Here is a 21,223-nt window from a genome sequence, read left to right on the forward strand (position 1 = left end):
GAGTAGTTAAATCAGAGACAGATATACTGACTCTGTTGCCATTGCCCAGTAATGCTCCTAAGTTCTCTTTCTGGTATGGCTTTCTGCAGGAATTAAACTTTAATTAAAGTATATTTGTTCCTTTGTTTAATGAATGGGATAAAACTGCAAGAAGGGAACACAAAGGCTTTGGGGACTGGCTGCCACCAGTATTATACACGAGGTACCAAATTAGCTTTCACAGGCAATCTTAATTTTTGCATTGGTTAATTTTTTGTCCAGTAACCTCATTAAGACATTCCTTTGCTTTTGCATATGTATGTATGAATATTTTTTGAAACAATGGTTTATAAAAAGCTTCAAATGAAACTGCCTATGTTATTGTCCACCTTATGCATGCAGTGTCCTTCCACGTCAGCATATTTTGCTGCTCTTTGAGAATTCTTATGAGGGATTTTCTTTGTAAGCAGTTTGGGGTGCTGGCATGTGTCCATCTGCATGGACAAATTAAGCTTCCACATTTTCTGAACTCTGAGAAAGTCTTTTCAAAGTTTTAATGAGATGTCACCATAGCAGTGCCCTTCAGTCCTCAGTTGCTGATCACTGAAATTCAGGAATCCAAAGGTCTTTGTTGATAATGAGAGATGAATAATCATTGAGTTCAGAATTCCCAGCCACCCAGTGTCAGATGCAGGAGAAGCTTTCAAAATTCTGGAGAATGAAGCAGAAAGTTGAGGTGCATTTAAAAAGCCATGCCTGACAAGACAATAGTAATGCCACGTACCTGATCTGCTCATTAGAAAACTTTTGCTTTTGTGAAGTAACACATTTCCAGAATTAAATCCTGAGAGAGGACAGAATGAAAGAAATGTGGGGTTCATTTCCTATTGTTTGCTTGCAAACTGAAGCAGCAACTCTACAATATTTTCATTATATAATTACTTCTAAAATAATAATAGATATTTCCACTCCAACTCCTATAGATAGCTGTGGTTTCCTACAGCTGTGAATATGTATTTATCTCTCTCTGCTGCTCTCCCAAGCAGCACTGCAGAGAGGTAGGACTTAGAGATCACCCCAACCTCAGTCAGCACTGAACCAAGCCCACAAAGAATAGACAAGAAGTGACTCATGATTTTTTTTTCCATGTATGGCATGAATAGACAAGCAGCCCCTAGAAATGGAGCTGAAATTCTTATGCCTTATATGACAGCTGGTTTATATTCCCTGTGATAAGAAGTGGGGTACTGGCAAGTGTGGAACAGGATGCAGTTGTGAGTGGGCTGAGCCAGAAGAATGGGGTGGCTGGAGACTGGTGAAGCTTTTCCCATGTTCTCTGCAGAAATCCAGGGTTTGGAGCAGTGTTTACCCCAGGTACAAGAAAAGGGTAAGGTGACAGTGGCATGATTAATAAACAGATATGTAAAACAAGAGTGCAATCACTGGGGACACTGAGCAGGTTAGAGAAGCCCTGTGTAGGAGGGGCTCAGGCTTAGGGGCTCCTAAGCCTGACCAGAGCACAGAGTGCTTATGAGTAATAACCACATGTGGATGTCCTTTGTTTGGCTAGGTCTGCAAGTCTCTTCTTTCTAAATTTAATTTAGGAACCCTTGCAAAAACTGATAGATTCGAAATAAACGTTTTGTTATAGAAAACTCGCTATTTTTATTTAAATTGTATTAAAATCTGAAGCTTATAAAAATGGTGCTGAGCTGTTCCATGGTACCTGCAGAGGTCTGGGAGACTCCTGTCAGTTGTGCCATTTGATCTCCTGCCTGCTGCATTCTGGAGTGACTGGAGTTGAGAAGACTGGCCCAGGGTGAACACCAAATGCACCATCTGAGGATGGCTGTGTTCAAACTACCCTTCTCTCCTGGAGTTTAGAAAACCTTCAGGTACTCAAAGTAATTTTGCAAAGCATAATGCAGACAGACACCCAAACCTTTATTTTAATACCTCTGCTTCACAGAGTTAATGATGCTGTGTTGAGGTATTGTTAATACCTATGTCTGTGAATGCTCCAGTTCATTAGAGATGGAAGGAAAAAAGCAATTATTAAGTTGGCCAGCCCAACCCTTGTGAACTACAGGATTTTCCAGTTCAGTGTATTCCCTCATTCCTCACCACAGCAAAGTGTTGGGTTTTTTTTTTTTTTTTTCAAGTTCCAGACAATGTGGCTTTGTATTTTTTTTTTCTTTAACACTAAGGTAAAAAGCATTACTCCTTTCATGTCATAATTTTTTCCGTATCATTCAAGAATATGTTCTAGGGCTCGGCCAAGCAACCCTGACAGGATGAGTAAATATTGGTGAGACTACCTGTGAGCTGAAAAGTATTGAAACTATAGTGTGCTGGGCTGGGCTGTGAGGGAGCAACTCCTGGGTCGGGTCTCCAGCTGAAAAATGACAGTGCAATAATACAGCAAATCTGGTGCTTTTCTGGTTGAACTCACAACGAAGGTGACTGGAGGCTCTGCAGTACAACACTGGGAAAAACAGCCTTAGTACTTGAAAGTAATACAGCACTTTGTGTTCCACAAGGCCAGTAAGGATTACTATTAAAATAGCAGGGCTGCCTTTTAAACATCTGCTCAGACACCACCTGAAATTTTGCTGACCGACTTTTCTGAGTCATCTCCCAGACTCGGAGCTGCCCTGGCGAGTCCGCACGTCCCGAGAGGACCCAAACCCCTGCGCTCCCATCGGAATTTAAATCCCAACCTCTGCCTTTCAGGGGTGTGGGCGGGCGAAAAGCTCCCGGCTTTATGGACAGAACCCGTTCAGGGCGGGGAACGCTCTTCAGCCCAAATCCTGGCTTTTTTCCCCCAAAACGCCGCTCCGCTCCTTCCGCCCCCGCCTCGAACCTGCCCGGGGGGAGCGGAGGAGCCGCTCCGCGGGCGGGGCGTGCGCATGCGCGGAGAGGGGCGGCGCGCGCGCGCAGCCAGCGGGGCCATGGCCGCCCGTCCGCGGGGCCGCGGGGAGTCGGCGGCGCCCTGAGGCGGCGCGGCGCGGCCATGGTGCCTCGAGGAGCCGCTCTGCCGCCGGGCACCGAACCGCCGCCGTCGGTGTGAGAAGCGCGGAGCCACCGCCGCGCCACCGGGGAGCGGGAGCGAGAGGCGGAGGGAGAGGAGGAAGAAGAAGAAGAGGAGGAGGAGGAGGAGGCGGCGGCGACCCCGCGGGTTCAGGTGATTCCCGCACGCGCCGCCTCAGGCACGCGCGCGCGCCCCCGCGGCGCCCCCCGCCCGCCACTCCCGCGCCCCTCCGCTCCTGCCCAAGTCCGCGCCGGTGCCGGGGCTCCCTCCCCGGCCTTCCACTGCGCTCAGCCCCCCTCCCGCTCCTCCCCGCCCTCCGCCCCCCCTTCCCCTCCCCGCTCCCCTCCTCCGCCGGCGCCGGGAGCCGCCGGGGTTACTGGAGTTCAGCGGGGCCGGGCAGGATGCGCGGGGCTGCCCGTGGCGCCGACGGTGAGCGCGGGAGTTGCGCCGGGCGGGGAATAAGTGTCCTGTTGGGGAGTGGGGTAGCGGGGGTCGCGGTTCGCATCCCCGTGCTGGCCCCGGGGGTGAGCTGCGGGCTCCCGCAGCCCTGACACAGCTTGGCCTGAGGGCTGCAGTGCTGCCCGCCCTGCCTGGGGTCGGGCTGTGCCCTCGCTGGGGTCGGGCTCTGCCCGTCGGTGCCCGCAGCCGGCTGAGCATCCCCCGGCCCGGTGCCGTCACGGCTGAGACACGGAGCGGAGCCGGACACCTCTCCTGGAGACGGGCCCTGGAGCATATGGTCATGCTTATGTAAGGAGCAGCCTGCCCGTGGCGTGGAGAACAGGGCTTTTTGCATCTTCCCTACTTATATCATGTCAGTCGGTTTTATGAGACCTTCTGTAGCCTTATAAAATAAGGTTTGTGATGAGAATTTTCGTTTTTCTTCTGTGTTCGGGAGTAGTTCTTTGTACCAAGTATACTTGTGACAGATGGAGCTCTTAGAGGGATTCTTACCTTCTGGTTGTGCTGCCTTTTTGGAGGGGTGTGTGTGGGACCCGGTGCATAAATAATGTGATTGGGGGAATAAAGTGAAAAAATTGCGAAATTTTTTTTTGTGTAATGCCGCAAGTATCAGCAAATGAAGGAGAATGTTCGAAGCTATGGGCGAAATATACCAAAGAAAAGTGAGATTTGTGTAATATGTTTGAGTCATAAATATTAGCCATTTGTGATCTCATTCAGAATACTCTTCTTTTGAAATCTGTAGGTGTTGCGGTATTCATTTCTTCCGCAGTTTTTAGTACAGGAGTTTCTGTTAACTTGTGCTTCAGACTTGGATACTTTCACATATATTTCAGTTAGAGTTTGTGTTTGTAATGTGTCTGTAGAGATAAAACTTGGTAGGAGAAGAAGGAAATAATTACTTTTTGATCATTCTTGTAGGGTTAATGAAGATAGATTTAAAAATGGAAAAAAATACTTTGGTTAGGTGGGCACTCTAAGCTATTGCACCCCGTGACTTCAGTTTATCTGTAACCTTGGCTTTTTTTTGCTGGTTATCTTAGATAGGAGGGGGTCTGTGCATGAGAAACTGCATCTTTTTTGTTTCTAGTTAGCTTTAGTAACTGGTAATCAGCTCTGGTTTTCGAGTCATAATATCACTAAAGTATTTAATTAATTGCTGAACTCATTAGCATTAGGAAATGGCTGTCTTTGTGACCATCATTGCATAGAAGGTTCATCAGAAATCTTACAGAGCAATATAAAACTGCTGCTCATCCAAAACGAGGATTCACTTTGTGTACATCAGCCTTGAGGAGCTACTGAGGTTAGAGCCACTTGATTCTGATAGAGAGATGAACTGAGCAACGTTCGTTGGAAGAAATACTGGGGAATTCCTTCCTTTGGGAGAGCATGGGCAGAGATCGGTATCTCAGTCCAGTTCGGCAGCTGGAGCCCTTGCTGCAGAGGCAGAAAGGCGCATCATGCCCGTGAGCTCTGAGCAATGGGTGTGTCCTGGAAAACTCCGTGCGCCTGCTTGGTGTTTGGTGTTGCACTCAGGCAAACCTTCTCCGCTGTTTGCTAAACTTGGGTCCGTTTCCTCCTCTTCAAACAGTGCAGATGGCTCCTCTTCCCCTCCTCTTGAACCCATGTGGTGATTTACTCTTCCGAATCCATTTTTAGCTCCAAATACACCTGGCAGTGTTTGATGTGGTTAGAGTGGACAGTTCACCATCGTTTTGCTTTTTAAGTGTGTATTCAAGTCCAGTCCTTCATTGTGATTCAGGTATCTGTACCTGTTTCCCTGCCCTTCCAGCATCTCTCATTTCAGAGAGGCCCTGCTGCTCTGTAATTAGTAGCATTCTTGGGAGGAACACTCAGAAGTGGGTACTTCATCTTGAGGAGCTTTTCTGGAAGAATTCTTTGGTTGCGTATCTTGAGTTTGAGCATGTTTTAAAGGGAACTTTTGTGGGTATTTCCACTGTGTGTTTGATATTTCTGTCAGGCGAGTCTGGTGCTGTAGGAAGCTGAGCTGCCTGTTTCACAGGCCTCAAAGCTTTATTTACATGATTCTGAAAACGGATAAGGCAGCAGCAGCAATGGAAACTTTATCAGTGCTGACCTAGAGAAATCTTGAAAGTCTTATTTTCTATTTTAACTTCTTACCAGTCTGGTAGCTAGTTATTGTTATTGCAGGTTCTAAACATAGGCTGTGTCTGAAATGGCTAAAAACTGCCTGAGCAACTGTGGAGGATGAAATACATTTCATCCTGTCGTGTGGCTTCATCCTGGTAACACGTTTGGGTTGCAGGGTTTTTTGTGAGCTTTGCCTGTGTCTGGTGTTCCTGGGATCCAGCTCTCTGGGGTGGGCTGTCACTGCATCATCTCGGGCTCTCATTAATGCTCAGTGTGCAGCTCCTCTGGGTATTTTCTCCTCTGCAGAGGCGCTTTGGGATTGCTGCCCAGATTTTCTCAGAATGTGCTGATACAAATGTGGTTAGGCAGGCTTGTAGGTGTGGGCTTGCAAACATGGGCTGTGATGGCAAAAAAACTGCTGAATAACTGGTTAATAAACCAAACCTTGAACTGGTGAGAAACCGGGGAGCCAGAAAGGACCTCGGAGCAGTTTGGTTTGTTGAGTCAACCTAGACTTTCTTCTGAAGATTTTAATTAAAGGCATTATTAATTATATTTTAACTTTAATGAATTAGCTTTCTGTCTTTCAGGTACCCAGCTAAGCTGTGATTTCAAAACCATGCAGCCCCTCTTAGTGTGACTGGATTTGAGCTGATCATGTGCAGGCAGAGTGTGGATCCCATAGGAATGCACAGAAGGAAGGATTTTGCTGCATACCTGGTGGATTTGTTAACCTTTGTTAACACGTGTTAGTCTCTGAGTTTAGTTCCTTTGTCTTACCTGCTCATTATGAAAAATAAAAGCCACAGGATGTTTTACAGGCTACCTATAAATAATATAATGCACTTGCTATATAATTGAGAATGGGCTGAAACTGTTAATAGTCTATAAATGTACTTGAGAAATAAATCTTTAAGGAAGACTTTATCTTCACAGCTCTGTGATATGTATCTTCATTTCCTGGATTGGTTTTCTTTCCCCTCATATAAAATTTGCTAAAATTAATGGAAGCTGGAAGTGTAGATTTTTTTTGTTCTTTGCAATTAACCTTCCATAGTTACTTTTGTCCATTTTTAATATGCCTTTAATGTGAATTCATGTTCACTGAAGTCCCTGTGAACAGAGAAGAGTTTGACCTAATTTATTTTGCAGTAACATTTGCTTTTGCAAAACACGTGCTGTATTTGTTTGGAATGGTTAACCTTAGCTGTGCCGCAGTTCACAGCTGAATGAGTCTTGGATGAGTAGGAATGTAGGAATTACTGTGTTTTCTAGGTAGAAGTACCAGTTCTTCAGGCACACCACTGCAGCAGTTGTATAGCAATCCATATTGTTAGACCAGATGGGAAAAAAGGGAAAAAATGAGGAGAAAAAAAATAAGGAGAAAAAAAAAAGTTGTTTGTTCTTGTTAACTGCTTACACAGCAAGATCTTTTTGTTTGCTGACTGACTCTCTAAACCTTTAAATGGAAAGCTGAATACTCTGGTTATTATTTGAAATTCCTGAACTACTCCAGTGATCTAGGGTGAGCATTTCTGGGAGCAGTGACTGGGTGCCAGTGCCGGTGTTGCTGTGCACGTCTGCAGTGTTCCAGGGCTTTGTTCCTGCTCCTGGTATCTCGCTATATCTGTCCTTCTCAGCAGAAATCTTTGATTGCTGTCCTTGTTAGCCAGTTTAAATTGTATGGGAGCAAGGCAGTCTTTTCCTTTCCTTGGCACTGTCTGCGAGGGAGAGAGCCCTTTTGATGGATTGGTGACTCACGTACTCTCAGTTCTAGGTTTGTTTTTGTTTTTCTACAGAATCACACAGGGAGATTCTTTTCTAAGTGCATATTTGATAAACCTTTTAGTCCTCTTCCTTCCCTTTGCTTCCCTTTGTTCTCTTCCTCCCAAACTGATGATAGAAGGATCTGTGTCTTTGAAGAATGGGATTCTTCTGTAATTCAAATTCTTTTTGCTCCTCAGACCAGGACAGGTGTAAAGAAGGGAGTGGGTGGGTAGAACCCAGCTGATGGGTCTAATTTTAGTTGTTGGACTGTGACACTGAACTTTTCTACAGCTGCAGATTGGAGTTGTATGTTTTGTATTTTGTTTGAGTTTATTTTTTAAAATATTTTTTCCTTTTCAAAGTCTGTCTAGCCAGGTTTACTTCAAAGGAAAACAAAAGGTTTTCCTGGTGATATTTTTAGTTTGAGAATCTATTACTGAAAGTTAATCTAACTAAACTACAGACCAGAATCCGCTTGTTAACGGATGTATCCAGAGTAACTAGAGTTTCATAGATGTGAGAAGCAGAAGTTGAAATTCTCTCTTTCGTATTTTAATCAATCTTACCAAATATCTTAGGTTGTGATGCTGTAGAATGAGCATGTTGTTCACATATGTGAGGCTGAATGTTGCAGGATCAAATTTGGTTTTGGGGTTCTGATTTGACTGGGATTATTTTCTGTGGTGATTATTGGTGGCGATAGGCTTGGAATAACTTATATTTGCAGATATTCCAATTTATTTCTGTAACTATTAAGTAACTTTATGATTAATGCTTTCCTAAATGTACAAACTTTTCTCTGTTAATGTAATTTTGTACCTGTTTGGATAAATTAGTGCAGATTTTTGCTGCCCCTTGTGCTGCTTTACCAGGGCATATTTTCTGCCTGTGATGTGATGGATTTATATTTATGTTGGTGCAGAAGCAACAGTTACACTGGTTTAAGTGGCAGAATTCACAGCTTCAGCTGAAATGGCAAAATTTTGTTGTGATAAAACTTCAGAAAAAAAAATTCTGTGAAAGGGAAAATGTGTGTTATCTTTGAGAGGGTACGTGCCGTGTGATCACACTCAAGATGGTCTGTTCTGCTGCTGGAATGAGCTGGGACAAACTTGAAGGAGTTTTTTCCCTTTTTTTTTAAATTGATTTTTGCCAACTCTACTGTTTTCTTTAAGGCTAACCAGGAATATGCTATTGACAAAATGGATGTGCCGGGGAGGGAGGGATTTTTGAAATATAATTGTTATAAAACAAAAATGAACAACCTGTGTTCGATGAGCAATCAGTTATAATGGGAAATTTTTTAAAAGGTTTTTTTTGGCCAAATAGCACAGCTTATGATCTGAAATCTGAAGTTCTTGGTCTTGGCTTTTGCTGGAATTGAGTTAATTTTGGTAGCTGGTGCACTGCTGTGTTTTGGATTTAGTACAAGAATAATGTTGATGGCACACCAATGGTTTAGTGGGTGCCAAGCAGTGCTTGCTCTAAATCAGGGACTTTTCAGTTTCCTGTGCTCTGACAGTGAGCAGGTGCACAAGGAGCTGGGGGAACTGGGCAAAGGGATATTCCACAGCACAGAACCTCATGCCCAGAGTATAAACAGGGGGGAATTGGCTGGGAGACATTGACTGCTGCTCAGGGACTGGATGGGCATTGGTCAGTGGGTGGTGAGCAACTGCACTGTGGCACTGGTTTCTCTTGGGTTTTAGTCCTCTCTTTTTCTTTTTTTGGTTATTAACTTCCATTCACCACAGTTACTGTCATTATCACTATTCTATCATTTTTTTATTTATTAAAGTGTTCTTATTTCAACCCGAGTTTTTTACCTTTTTTTTCACTTCTCCTCTCCATCCCACTGGGAGGGGTGATGGTGAGCAAGTGGCTGTGTGATATTAAGTCCCAGCAGGGGTTAAACCGTGACAGTCTTCCTGAGATTGTTCCTTTTCTTACTCTGATTTGGAACAGGGAGATGTTTGAAATCATGGGAAAAAATTTTGAAACACAAACAAGTGGCTCCCCAGTCCATGTTTTGGCTTTGTACAACAAGTGACCTATTTTTTTTTTCCTAATGTCTGAGCATCCAGCAACTCCTGTCATCATCATTTATCTAAAGGTTTTAGAGGTTTAATGTTGTGGTTGTTTTTTTGTTTGTTTTTACACCAATCAAAATAATGTATTGGGAGAGCTCTTTACAATATAATGAGCTTAGAGCAATGGGCTTTGCTTGTCTCTATTTGGTTCTGTTAGAACTTGGCAGCCATTACAACTGAGCCTTTATTTAACACATCCGCATTTCTAGTGGAGTTAATTTTAAATGGTTTCTTATTAGTATTGGGGTTTTTTGTCACTCAGGAACAGAAGATGCTGTGGAGTTGCAGTGGCTGCTCCTCAGCATTTCCGTTGCGACATGATGTGGTTTTCAAAGTTTGGGTTGCTTTTGTTTTAACAGCATTTGAAATTTAATTACTCTTTTAGATAATCTAAATGCTGTGCTTTTTAGTTTGCTGTGTCTCAAGTGTTTGTGCATGAGTTTGGGAGGCAGAATTTTTCAGCTTAATTTGGATGTGCTGATCCTCAAGATAACTTTCAGTATTGTCTATTTAATTCTCTTTTTGGAGTAATTAAGGAAAGTGAAAGCTCAAGTGAAAGTTATGTTTTTGTCATGCATATTTGGTTGTTGTTGAGGACTGAAAAAGGTTTGACAGTTTTGAGAATGTAATTTGATATCAGGCACTTGTCACTTTACGTGGGTATTTTTATGACAGAATGAAAACCTGTCAGTCCCTGCTCATCCCTATCCCTACAACCTGATCTACTTGGAAAAGGAACCTAGTAAAAAACTAGGAGGCAGCCTAATTTCAGAGTTTTGATTAAATTTATGAACTTAACAAACCCATAGATTTTTGAAAATTCTGGGACATTTAAAATATTTTGATATGAAATATTTAAACTTGTATTTTTTTGTAACTCTTTGTATACAACCTGTGTAACTCCCAACTTCTGTTTGTACAATACTATCCCTTTAAACTCAGTCTTTTATTCACACAAAATGTTGAATGCTCTGATTCTGTAGTAACTGCTTGGGTGGTAGTTTTGGTTGTTCATTCTAAATATTTGTAGTCTTCTGGCTGACCTTCAAATTTGTGTTGGGCAGCTCTGTGAAATGCTGGTGTTGTGTGGGGTGCCCGATGTCGTTGGAAGGCACTTCCTGAGTGAGGGGAAGGATGTGCTCCCCTTGGGGTTTGTAGAGCTGTTGCAAGAGCTCTGTAAAAAGTGCCAGCATTTACATAACTTGAAAAATCAGACTGTGGGCTAGACAATGGCAAGCAACAACCCTGCAACCTGTGGTTTATTGAGCCACATCTCAGTTTTGATCTGTCCTGACTTCTTGAGCTGAATTAATTTTATGTCATCATGGCTTGAGAAGTGTGAGCATGGCTGAAGGTGTGATATGAACAGTTTGGAGTGTCACCTAGGCCATGGCAACACAAATAAAACCTCACATGAGGCTTGAGTGTAAGTGAGAGGTCTTGGGGTTTTTTTTTGGTTGTTTGGGCTGGGTTTTTTTTCTTAATGTGTATTTGCATGGTTTCACTTCATGCTGGACTTATGTGCTGGCTTGAGGTATAGAACTTGCACAGCTGCAAAAGCTTTTATAACTTACAGAAGGACAATATGAATAAAGTCCTGTAAAACTTTATTTAAAAGTGTAGTTCAAGTGCAGGTTTTCCATATCTTTGCTCAGGCTGCAGTTCTTCCCAGTTGTCCCCCTAATAATTGGTATTGGGAGCCTTTTCTTAAGTCTGACCTCATCGGGGGGCTGATTGTGCTGCAGGTGATTTTTCTTTGAGTGGCTTCTTGTGGATAAAAACTTGCTGGATCATCCCCATCTTCAACTGCACTTCTCTAATGCAGCCTGCAGTGAATCATGTTCAAGGGATGGGCAGGCGGTGAATGGTAAAACCAGCACATTTCATTTAGGAACAACTGTCAGTCTTAGCTGACAGGATGTCAAACTGATCCTTTTACTCTTTAAAATTATTTTGTTGGTGACGTTTGAGATGCTGTTGTGGACCACCTGTTTAAAAAAAAAATGCCCTTTTTTGTTGTGCATCATCCATCTTACCTGATGGCAAACTCCAAATTTAAATTGCCTTCTAGTATTCAGGAGTGAGGAGATGGTCATTTGTTTGTATGATTCTTTGTGAGTTATATAGAAATGAATAGAATTAGTTGCATTATTGGTACCAATCTTCAAAACACACAGTCCTCAAATTATATAAATAGGTAAATTTGTAGAAGTTAATGAAGGCTGTAAATAATTGTTTTAAAGCTTTTTGATATTTGAAAATTATTTATTGCAATTTGCGTTGAGGAAGTGAATCCAGAATATTTAAAGACCTGCCTTAATTGGTGATTATTTGATTTGAGACATAGAAATAGTGCTAAGCTAGATGAATGTAGTGTCTGAATTTTGTTGGTGTTTGGTGTCTAAAACATAGAGTATTACATTCTGATGCTTTTCATGTAGTACCTACTACACTGTGGGATTTCACTGAGATCTCAGATGCTAAATGAGTGTAAATAAGAAAGGTGCACACCCATGGACCATTTTCATGTCATTAACCTGCCCTCCCCCCATTTTACAGTGTCACCATGGAAAAAACTGCTAGCGAATTGACCTTTATTTAGCCAAAATAGAAGCTGTCCTGTCTGGATTTGAGTTTAACTCAGTTGATTCATTCAGCCGTTTGTGGCCACACAGGAAGCCCCATTCACAGGATCACAAAGCCTAATGGCTGTTTGTACAGTGGGATTGATCTGATTACTCTTCTCTCTCTTGTGCTATTTACAGTCTGCTGCCAATTCACAGAAAGGGAAGAGAATGGCTGCAAAGGAGAAGTTGGAGGCAGTATTAAACGTGGCCCTAAGGGTCCCCAGCATCATGCTGCTGGATGTCTTGTACAGATGGGATGTCAGCTCATTCTTCCAGCAGATCCAAAGAAGTAGCCTGCACAACAACCCTCTCTTCCAGTACAAGTACTTGGCCCTTAATATGCATTATGTGGGTAAGTATAGATCTATTCTAGAGAAAATACTACTCTACTGAATACCTTTTGGCTTGCTGCAAGAATTTTAAGAATTTAGTAACAGCATGTTAATATACTGGTTACAGAGAATAACATGACAATGCATTCATTACAGTTCTGCCTAAGGGATAGTTTATGTTAGCAGAAAAGAAAGCCTGCCCAGGGTTTTTACTGATTGCTGTTATTTAGCCTTTACAAGTAAACCTGATGTTTGGAAACACAATTGATGTCCTGAAAGAAGAGCACAGGGACTTTGGCAGGTGTCTGACTGACGAGGAAGCTACTGTGAAATACTGTGCAGACAAGAAGTATAAAAACTTAACATTAAACAAGAGGCTAGAGAAAAGGTGGCCTGGTTTGGACTGACCACAGCACTAGAAATTTAGTTTTCTCTGCTGCACCATTTTGGCTCTTCAGTTTACACCCTTACAAACCATCTCTGTGCTGTGAGTGGATTCGAGCAGGTAACCAGCCCTTGTGTTGCAGATGAATGGACAAAATTACTAACGCAGCTCAGGCAGCTGAGGTGTGAACCTTGGCCTGCAAGTCTAGCTCTGGAATGCCAGATGTCTGTTTTTAGGAGATGAAAGGATTGGTGTTCTGGGACCTGCTCTCCAGGTGAGAGTGTGATTCATCTGCACATGGGGTAAATTAGGGATTGGATTTGGGCAGCTGAGGTTGATCTCTGGCAAGCATCTGCCTGAGCACTGCCTGGCTTGGAGAGAAAGGGCTGGCATATAATTAACCGCTCTGGAGTGTTTCTTCCTTGTAGATGGTTTTGGAAGATAAAGATGCACTGCAGTCAGCTTAAAGAAACACACTTAACTTAAGCAGTTAGGAAACTGTGGGCTTTTGAAGGAGTATGTCCTGCCTTTAATCCTTACTGTGTAAGTGTTGGCATGAGGCTTCCCTTTTTTTGTAATGTCTGTTGTCTGGAAATCATTTACTGCACTAAAAGTGTGTGCAGCTTTCTTTCTTATGGCTCCACTGCACTCGTGCTGGGATGACAGTGTACTTGCAGTATAAAACATTGGTGTCACAGTTCCCTTTTCCTCTGTCTGTGGGAGAGGACAGCTCTGTTTGGAGCTGGTGAATGTGACGCAGGACTGTGGTGGCCTGTACCTACAGCTGGCTTTCTCCTGCATTTGTGTGCATACACAAAGCTTTTAGGGATCACTTTATCAGATCAGGTTCTAATGCAGAATTAAAAGCTTTGCAGTAGGTTTTCAAGATGGCAGTGGGTAATTTTCGGCTATGACAAAGCCCCTCTTAATAGGCATTTAATAATCTTTTCCTTGTTAAAGTATGTTGAGATACAGCAATAAAAAACACTACAGAGGGGGTGGTTATTGTTACCAAAGAATTTCCCATCTGGTTGCTATTTTTGCACTAAACCAGTGAAATCTGACTTTCTGCTCCTTTTACAAGGGGTACTTTTGTCCTGGTGCACAATCACTCAGCAGTTCTTTTACTTCTTGCTTTTATGACATTGAGTGTATGCACTTCTATTTCTTCAGCTGGTGGTTGCTGAGCAAGAAGAGCATCTAAATTGTCAAACAAGGTGCTTTTTTTAAAAGATTTTCAGACTATTTTTAGTAACAAAACTTTTCACATAAAGTTGCTGTGTTTCATTTCCTTGGTTGTTGGGGATTTAAGCTGTGTCAGGGTGAAGCTGGGCTAAATCAATTTACATGCCTCCATGACATTTTATATAGATTTAGTTGCACTGCTTTAGAGTATAACATTAATTAAGATGATGTATCAAAATGTATAAATTGGATTTGTAGGGAAAACAAAGTACTTTTCCACCAGTTTGGAGAATTGAGCTTCTTTGAAGATACATTTGAGGAAATTAACTGCCAGCATATAATTTGAACAACAGTTCACCATGGATGTGTTTCAATGTGCTAATCTGCTTTATTTAGGAAAAAGAAAAATCCTCTCTTCATATTTGCAGTTAGGAAACCCTATCAGCAAATGCAGTGGCAGCTTTGCAATATCAAACAATCACTGAATTTCTTCTACAAGCCAGTATCTTGTAGTGCTATATATAGTGCTATATAAGTGCTTCCAGCAGCTGAGGAAATTGGGTGCATCTATCTCGGGCAGATGCTCAAGGAACAATTTGATTAGAGAGTCCTAAAAATTAATAAACTCACCAATCTTTATATAGTGAACCTTTTCCTGGAACTAAGGAGACAGAATTGGAAATCTGTTCAGAACTGGGGGTTACCAGGAATGTATTTTCTGTTTAAATGTAACAAGTGAAATGATGTGTGTTCCTGTGTGATTCCCATTCTAGTTAGCAGTACTGCCAGTATAATAAAAGCAAAGCTTCTAAAATGTACTTTGTTCTTTGAAACAACTTTTCCTTTTCATATCTTTCCATGAAACAGCCCTTATCTGCTTGAGCAAAGGAAAAAACTCAGTCCTGATAACCACTCAACCACAAGTTCACCTGCATGAAATTTAACTAAATATGCGGAGAACAGTGCAAACAGCAGAGATAAATTTCTGGTTAGAATTGGTGGGACCTCTGTGTAGGGTAGATTAGCACTTACTGCCAGACTTTTCCATTGCCTTCTGCACTGTGGAGCAACTGTGAGAAAACAGACACTTCTTTTTGTGTTCTTTTGGTGGAGAAGGTGGAAAAAAGTTGAAACCACGTAATTTCCTCCTGTGAAGAAGGGCAAAGCAATGCTGTTTGTGCCAAGTGGTAAATACTCTGAGCTAGATGGAAAGAGTCATGAGCTTAACCTATAATCAGAATCAGGCTTGGAATTTAAGTCACTGTCATGGGTGAGGCGCAGAATTGCACAAAATACAGGGTTTTCTTACTCAAGAGTAAAAATAGAGCAGTCTCCTATCATAAGCTGTATTCTTTGTCAATACAAAAAATAAAAAGAAATTCTCAGGGTAAAAAAAAGGTATTTAAATATTTGGAATAGTTGGAAGGTGTGTCATCTTTCACAATCCTGTTTGTAATGACAGTTTCCTGAAGTGCATGGTTAATACTTTAATCTCTTGGTCACATCACTTGCTAGGTGCAAGCTGCTTGTTATGAATGCTGCTTTTATGAGGGGGGCTTGAGGGAGGAGAAACCTGCTGGACTTCCTGCCCTTGTGTGCTGATTGCACCTTTTGGTCTGCCCACTTCTGTTTAAGCTTTTGTGCTTTACGTAGAAGATCTTTTATTTAGATTTCTTTTTTTATCTTGCCTTTTAAGGGGAAAGATCCTCTACTCTGGTACAAACACTGTAAGAAGTGCCAAGTGAAGCTTCAGTGTGAGAAGAAATGAGTTGTTTCATTACAGAAACAAATTTCCTAAAATTACAAGAGAAGATGCATGACTTAAATGTGTAAATACAGTTAATACATACAAAGATGAGGTCCTGCTTAGAATCAGCATTGCTGCCTCATGTCTTCTGTCTTTCTCCTGGCAGCAGCACTTAGTTAAATGGCTAGTAGAACTATTTTCTGAGTGTTACTATTTAATTTTAAACTGTAACTATTTTTAATCAAGTGCAATTTGATGACATGGACTTGGTCTTTATTTCTTAAAATAATCACTTGTTACATCTTCTCATTCTCTTCTTGGATAAAATGCAGTGTGTGCTGCAGTTGGTAGGACACAGGAGGAGGTAGAGAGTGTGCCATGCTCAAAATCCAGCACAGCCTTTTTTATTTTCTGACTCAGGACTGAAGATTCCTCTACTGCTCCCTAAGTGTTGTAGGTTTTTCCTAAGCAGCTTTCTCAGCATATGGATATTTTCAGATAGCTTTTCTGTATAAAGCTGATGTCTCTTTTTTAGAAACACACAGTACTATTTTTTTTTTTTAAAGGAGCCACTAGCAGCCTTTTTCAAAGGAGGTGCTTAAAATTTTTGATTCTGAATACCAGTCTCATGACAGCATTGCAGCTTATCTTAGTGATTTATAAAGAGCCTCTGAATCATATGGCAGAACTAGAATCAAAAGTCCATTTTATTTGTTCAGAAAATACTGCAAATCTCTGTAAAGAACTCAATTTCTTGGATTATTTATACTTAAAGTACCCAATCTGTTATGCATTTAAAAACTGAAGAAACAGCTGTTGCTGGCAGTACCCCAGTAATGAATAAATTGTTTTGTTGGCATTATTTTCACCGAGATGTGCAGATGTTGATAACAGGATTTCTCATCTCAGTTGTTCTGAGCCAAGACTGAGTAAATGCCAATTTCCATATGTGCAAGTATGTTTAGATGTGTTTTTCAGTTTTGAACTAATTTTCTGGCATTTTCTGGAGGACAGGTATGTAAAAGTATATCTTTTAAAAATCATCTTCTCTTGAGATGGATGATTTAGACATTGACAATATATGAAATCTCTGCCTAAATTGCAGTGTAACCAGTCTGGTCTTTCTGAGAGTTAAGACACACTGAAAATAAAGATGCTGCTTGTTTCTGTAGTACTTATACCATCTCAAATGCAGGCTTTCAGAAGTATGTCCTGTTCTGTTGGCACTTGCATGTAGTGGCCAGATATTTGTCTGAACAAGCTGAAATGAGGACAGTCAAGGATTAGGCTGAAGTGCAGTGACTAACTCAGAGTGCACTGATCCCTCTTTGAGGCAGGAGAGCTGCCTGTTGGGATGGAGCCTTTGGCTCATGACTTGCTGCTTCCCAGCAAGTTGCTTTGCAAATCATGGGCCCTTTACCCTAGCAGGATATGAGAAAGTTGAAAAGTAGGGCCCCCAAATTAATTTCTGTGGAATCCAAGCAATTGTGCTCGTGCTTTCTGGCACTCCAAGAGTTGGTGTGGCCTTATTAAGAAATGTTATGAACTCTTTGATGTGCAGAGTTCTCACTTTTAGACTAAATGTGCAGGAAACTGTGAGTGATAATATGAAATGGACACAAGGGATCTGTAATCATGCAAATGAGCACTAAAGTGCTTCATAAAGAGGATGAGTTGTGACTTTGATCATGTTCCAGAAGCCTCCATTGTGTGCAGTCAATAAACCTCAGACACCTGAGTCGGCAAAGAGGTAATTCTGGTGAGAGAAGCTGGGAACACCTTGGTGGTGCATAAATGGAGAGAGATTGCTGAAAGGCAGTCTGTGAGCTGCTGCTCACTGAACAGTGAGCACTGCACAGCCAGAGGTTTTCATGGAGCTGAATCAACAGGTTGTAAATGAGGTCATGAACTGGTTAATGCACCAATGTTCTTGTCTAGCAGTGTTTAACTTTGCTTTTCTGCTTAGGATGATTTTCACAGTTTATTTTCTCCAGTGGAGCCTAAATCTGTACCATCTAGCATGAGAGGCAGTAGAAGTTCTCTGCTTCCTTTTGCTCCTGAATAGGAGCTGAGTGGGGCATTTGTGTATTTTTAAGGTTGGCAGAATGTGTCTGCTATAATGCTCCTTACAGCTGGAGGCATAAAGGTGCAAGTCTCTTTCTTGGTGTTGTGGCACGAGGGCACTCTGACTGTATTCAGGAAAGATTATTCTGTCTTTTCTTTATCTTTTTTGTTTTATTGTTTTGAACATGTTTTAGAACCATTCCTTTACTGGGGCAGGAATTGGGCATTCCTGAGCCTGCTGTTTGCTTTATACAGAAATGTACATGGTGAGTCAAAAGGGACAATGCACCAAGTCCCAAGAGCAAAAATAGCACAGCCCAAATCAAAGGAGGGGAGTGCTCACTGCTGACACAGAGCTCAAAAGCTGCGTTTGGATGGGAGTGAGTGTTAGTTATTGTTAACCCCTGCTCAGAGGTTACCCAGTAAGATAGCTGTTTCTCAAATTGTAAGTCCTTGTGTGTGGGGACTCTCTCCAAAGGGATATATGTTCTCAGCATCGTGTTTTCTTCTGGCAGAGGAGGTGCAAATGAAAACAGAATGTGTAATGATTTAGATGAGAGCTACTGCGAGAAATTTCATTTCCTGATCTTTTTTTTTTTTTTAAGTGGAATCTTATTTACATTGTACACTAATTACTTCATTTGTCTGTATGAGAACAAAGGAAATAGAATATTATTGAAAGTATGTCTGAATTTGAGCTTGTCTTCCTTTTCTTCTGCAATTGGATGGATTGGTAAAGAATTATTTGTTGGTTTTGTTTTTTTTTTTTGGCAGAGGCTTTGTTGATAAAAATGAGGTTGGTACCACTTTGAGAATAGGGCCTCTGCAACAAAAATGCAAATATTGCAGTATGAAGTGTGCTGAAATCTCCCTCTTACCAAGTCACAAGAGGAAATTGTAAATAAGATTGAATGGGAACTACTTTAAATGTCTGTTGCTGTTGCTCTCAACCTCTTCAAAGTCTAACAATTAAACCAAATGGCTGCTTCAAAGTGAACATTTGCATTCCAGCCCAAACTCCTGAGCAGTGGAGTTCATTGCTGAAGCTTCTGCAGTAACCTTGGCTGTCTCTTGCTGCTTCCCTGCACAGATCTGAGCATCTGTGCAGTGTGGAAGCCTGCTGGTTAGAAGGCACTGTGACAGCACTTGCTTCATCTTTTAATTTAGCCTTTTTTTTTTTCCACTCCTTCATTGTATCCTGAAGGATTCTAAGTATTTTGATTAAATTTGTGATCAGAGAAGAATGAACTTCAGTGATATCCAAAGTCCTTTCATGTATCACATCTTTGTTACTGCCCTCTAAAACATGTTACTTTTACAGAAATGATCCTGCCATTGCTCAGGTACATCATCACATAGCCAAGGAGTAGACTTTCTTGTGATAGAATAAGATAAAGATGACAGAGCTTAAATACAGATACAGTAAACAGGTATTCTAAAACTATTTATAGAGTAATAGAGGAATAAAAGACTGCATAATAAACTCCATTTAGTTCTCCACCTGAAGGTGAGTCACAGGCTACAGTGAGAAGGAAAGGTTTAGAGAGATTTGATTCGTGCTGGAATGATAGATGGTTGTGGGTTGTTCCTCAGGGGGAATTGTCCATCCCAAAGGAATCCAGGGGTGAATGTAGCAGAGGTGAGATGTAGGAATGTCTGCAGATGGTTTGAGAGCTCTGGAGCTGACTCGTGAGGCTGTGGTAATGATGGTAGTGAAATGTCTTCATGGAAAATGCTGAGGAGTTCCTGCTCTTGTCATTTGTGTGTTTGGTAGAAGGAAGGTGGTGAACGGGAATTCCAGAAAATGCAGGTGTTTGTGAAGAAAACTGATGGTGTAGAACATATGATGTGCTCTAAGTAGAAGCAAGTTACTCTGTCTAAAACAGTTGCTAGAAGGAGACTGATGAAGTGCTGTGTTTCAGGCCCCTTTAAAAAGGCTCAAAATAAAAATTATTCTGTTCTCCAGGCTAAACAGCCCCAAGTCTCCCAGCCTGTCCTCACAGGAGAGGTGTTCCAGCCCTCTGGTCAAAGTGATATTGTACAGAATTAGTGACTTGTATACACTTGATTTTTAATAAAAGATTATCGATTATTTCAGCTTTTTAAAAAGCATATCCTGAGACAAATGTGCACCTTGTCACATCCACTTCATGAAGGTGATTGAAAAATTATCTTTAATGTTAAATACATAAATGGTATACTGGTATTTTAAAAAGGTAAGTAAATAGGCTTTGTCTGTCATTGATCCTATAATCTATCTTATCTGAATTGATCTCTCTCTGCTAGCCATCCTGTGGGTCTGTTGTCTTTTCTAGGAGCATCTTGCAAGATTTTGAAGACCAGACTGTTGGTAGAATTTTACAGAGGTGGCTCATTGAACATGGCAGATACTAAGCAGCCTTGAAATACTTCTTCATAACTACTGACTCTGAAATATCTTTTTCAAATACTGGAACATGCTGTGTTCCCCAGCTGTTTTATAGTACCTGGTTGTGCCACTGTTTATGACTGCTTAATCTAGAGTTGCATTATTAAAGATATTTCAAAAGCTCAAAATATAAGTTAGCTGAAAGGACTGTGGCTGATGTTGCTGAATAAATGTATGAAACTTTAAATGTGATGTGACTGGTGTGGCTGTGAGGGTCAGGATATGTTCTTCTCTAGTGTTTTTTTCTTAGCTTCAGGGGAGTTGTTGGCTGTTGCTGGGTTGTTTTCCTAAATGGATTTCAGTGCCAGGCATTTGAGCTGACCTTCAGAAAGAGCACAAGTGCACTGCAGTGATGGAGAGAGAGCTTGGAAACAAATATTTGTAAGGGTAACATGAGTGGGTTTTTGACCTGCAGCCTGTCTGGAATGGAGGAGTTTGGACATGCACGACCCATTAATGAGTGGACTTCAGAGTACTGCTTTATGTGGGTCTCTGAGTGAGATCCTTATGAAAATAAGGATCAGGGTTCAGCTTGTTGGAGAGGCTGCTGAGGAGAGGTCTTAAAGAGTAAAGCTGGGTCTGCATTGGGTCATTTTCAACAGCCTCACTAAATGCTAATGAGAAGTGCAGGAACTGCTGGGATAAAAAGCTACAAATCCTAGGATGTCTTGTCCTTGATTTATGCAACCCTGATAGCTGGAGTGGGCTTTAATGTGACTAATATGGAGTAAAGCCTCTGTGTCTCCATCTTAAATTGTGAACATGCTAAGTGTTATTTTAATTTGGTGTTAGCTTTTTTTTTTTTAAGTATCAGCTTCTGCTTTTTGTTACAGGTTACATCTTAAGTGTTGTGCTCCTAACTTTACCAAGGCAACACCTGGTTCAGCTTTACCTGTACTTTTTGACTGCACTGCTGCTTTACGCTGGGCACCAAATTTCCAGGTAAGGATAAATGGATTAATTTTTTTAGCTTGGTTTGGACATTAGAAAAACAACAGTTATTTTGTTAATATT

General features: G+C 41.5%; 1 protein-coding gene across 2 annotated transcripts in view; it reads left to right on the forward strand.

Annotated features, from left to right (window-relative positions):
• The first annotated feature begins 2,921 nt into the window (after positions 1-2,921).
• The window catches only part of RNF145 (ring finger protein 145), a 44,663-nt gene continuing 26,361 nt past the window's right edge, over positions 2,922-21,223 (forward strand). The window contains exons 1-3 of one of the 2 annotated variants that reach the window (XM_059859978.1): positions 2,922-3,163; positions 12,207-12,420; positions 21,043-21,151. In XM_059859978.1, the coding sequence (XP_059715961.1) occupies positions 12,237-12,420; positions 21,043-21,151 (293 nt within the window). In that variant the 5' untranslated portion in view covers positions 2,922-3,163; positions 12,207-12,236. Of the gene's footprint in view, positions 3,164-3,364; positions 3,440-12,206; positions 12,421-21,042; positions 21,152-21,223 lie in introns of those variants that run through there. The other variant, XM_059859979.1, reaches the window with a different exon arrangement.

Source organism: Haemorhous mexicanus, chromosome 15, assembly GCF_027477595.1.
Source record: "Haemorhous mexicanus isolate bHaeMex1 chromosome 15, bHaeMex1.pri, whole genome shotgun sequence".
NCBI classification, from domain to species: Eukaryota; Metazoa; Chordata; class Aves; order Passeriformes; family Fringillidae; genus Haemorhous; species Haemorhous mexicanus.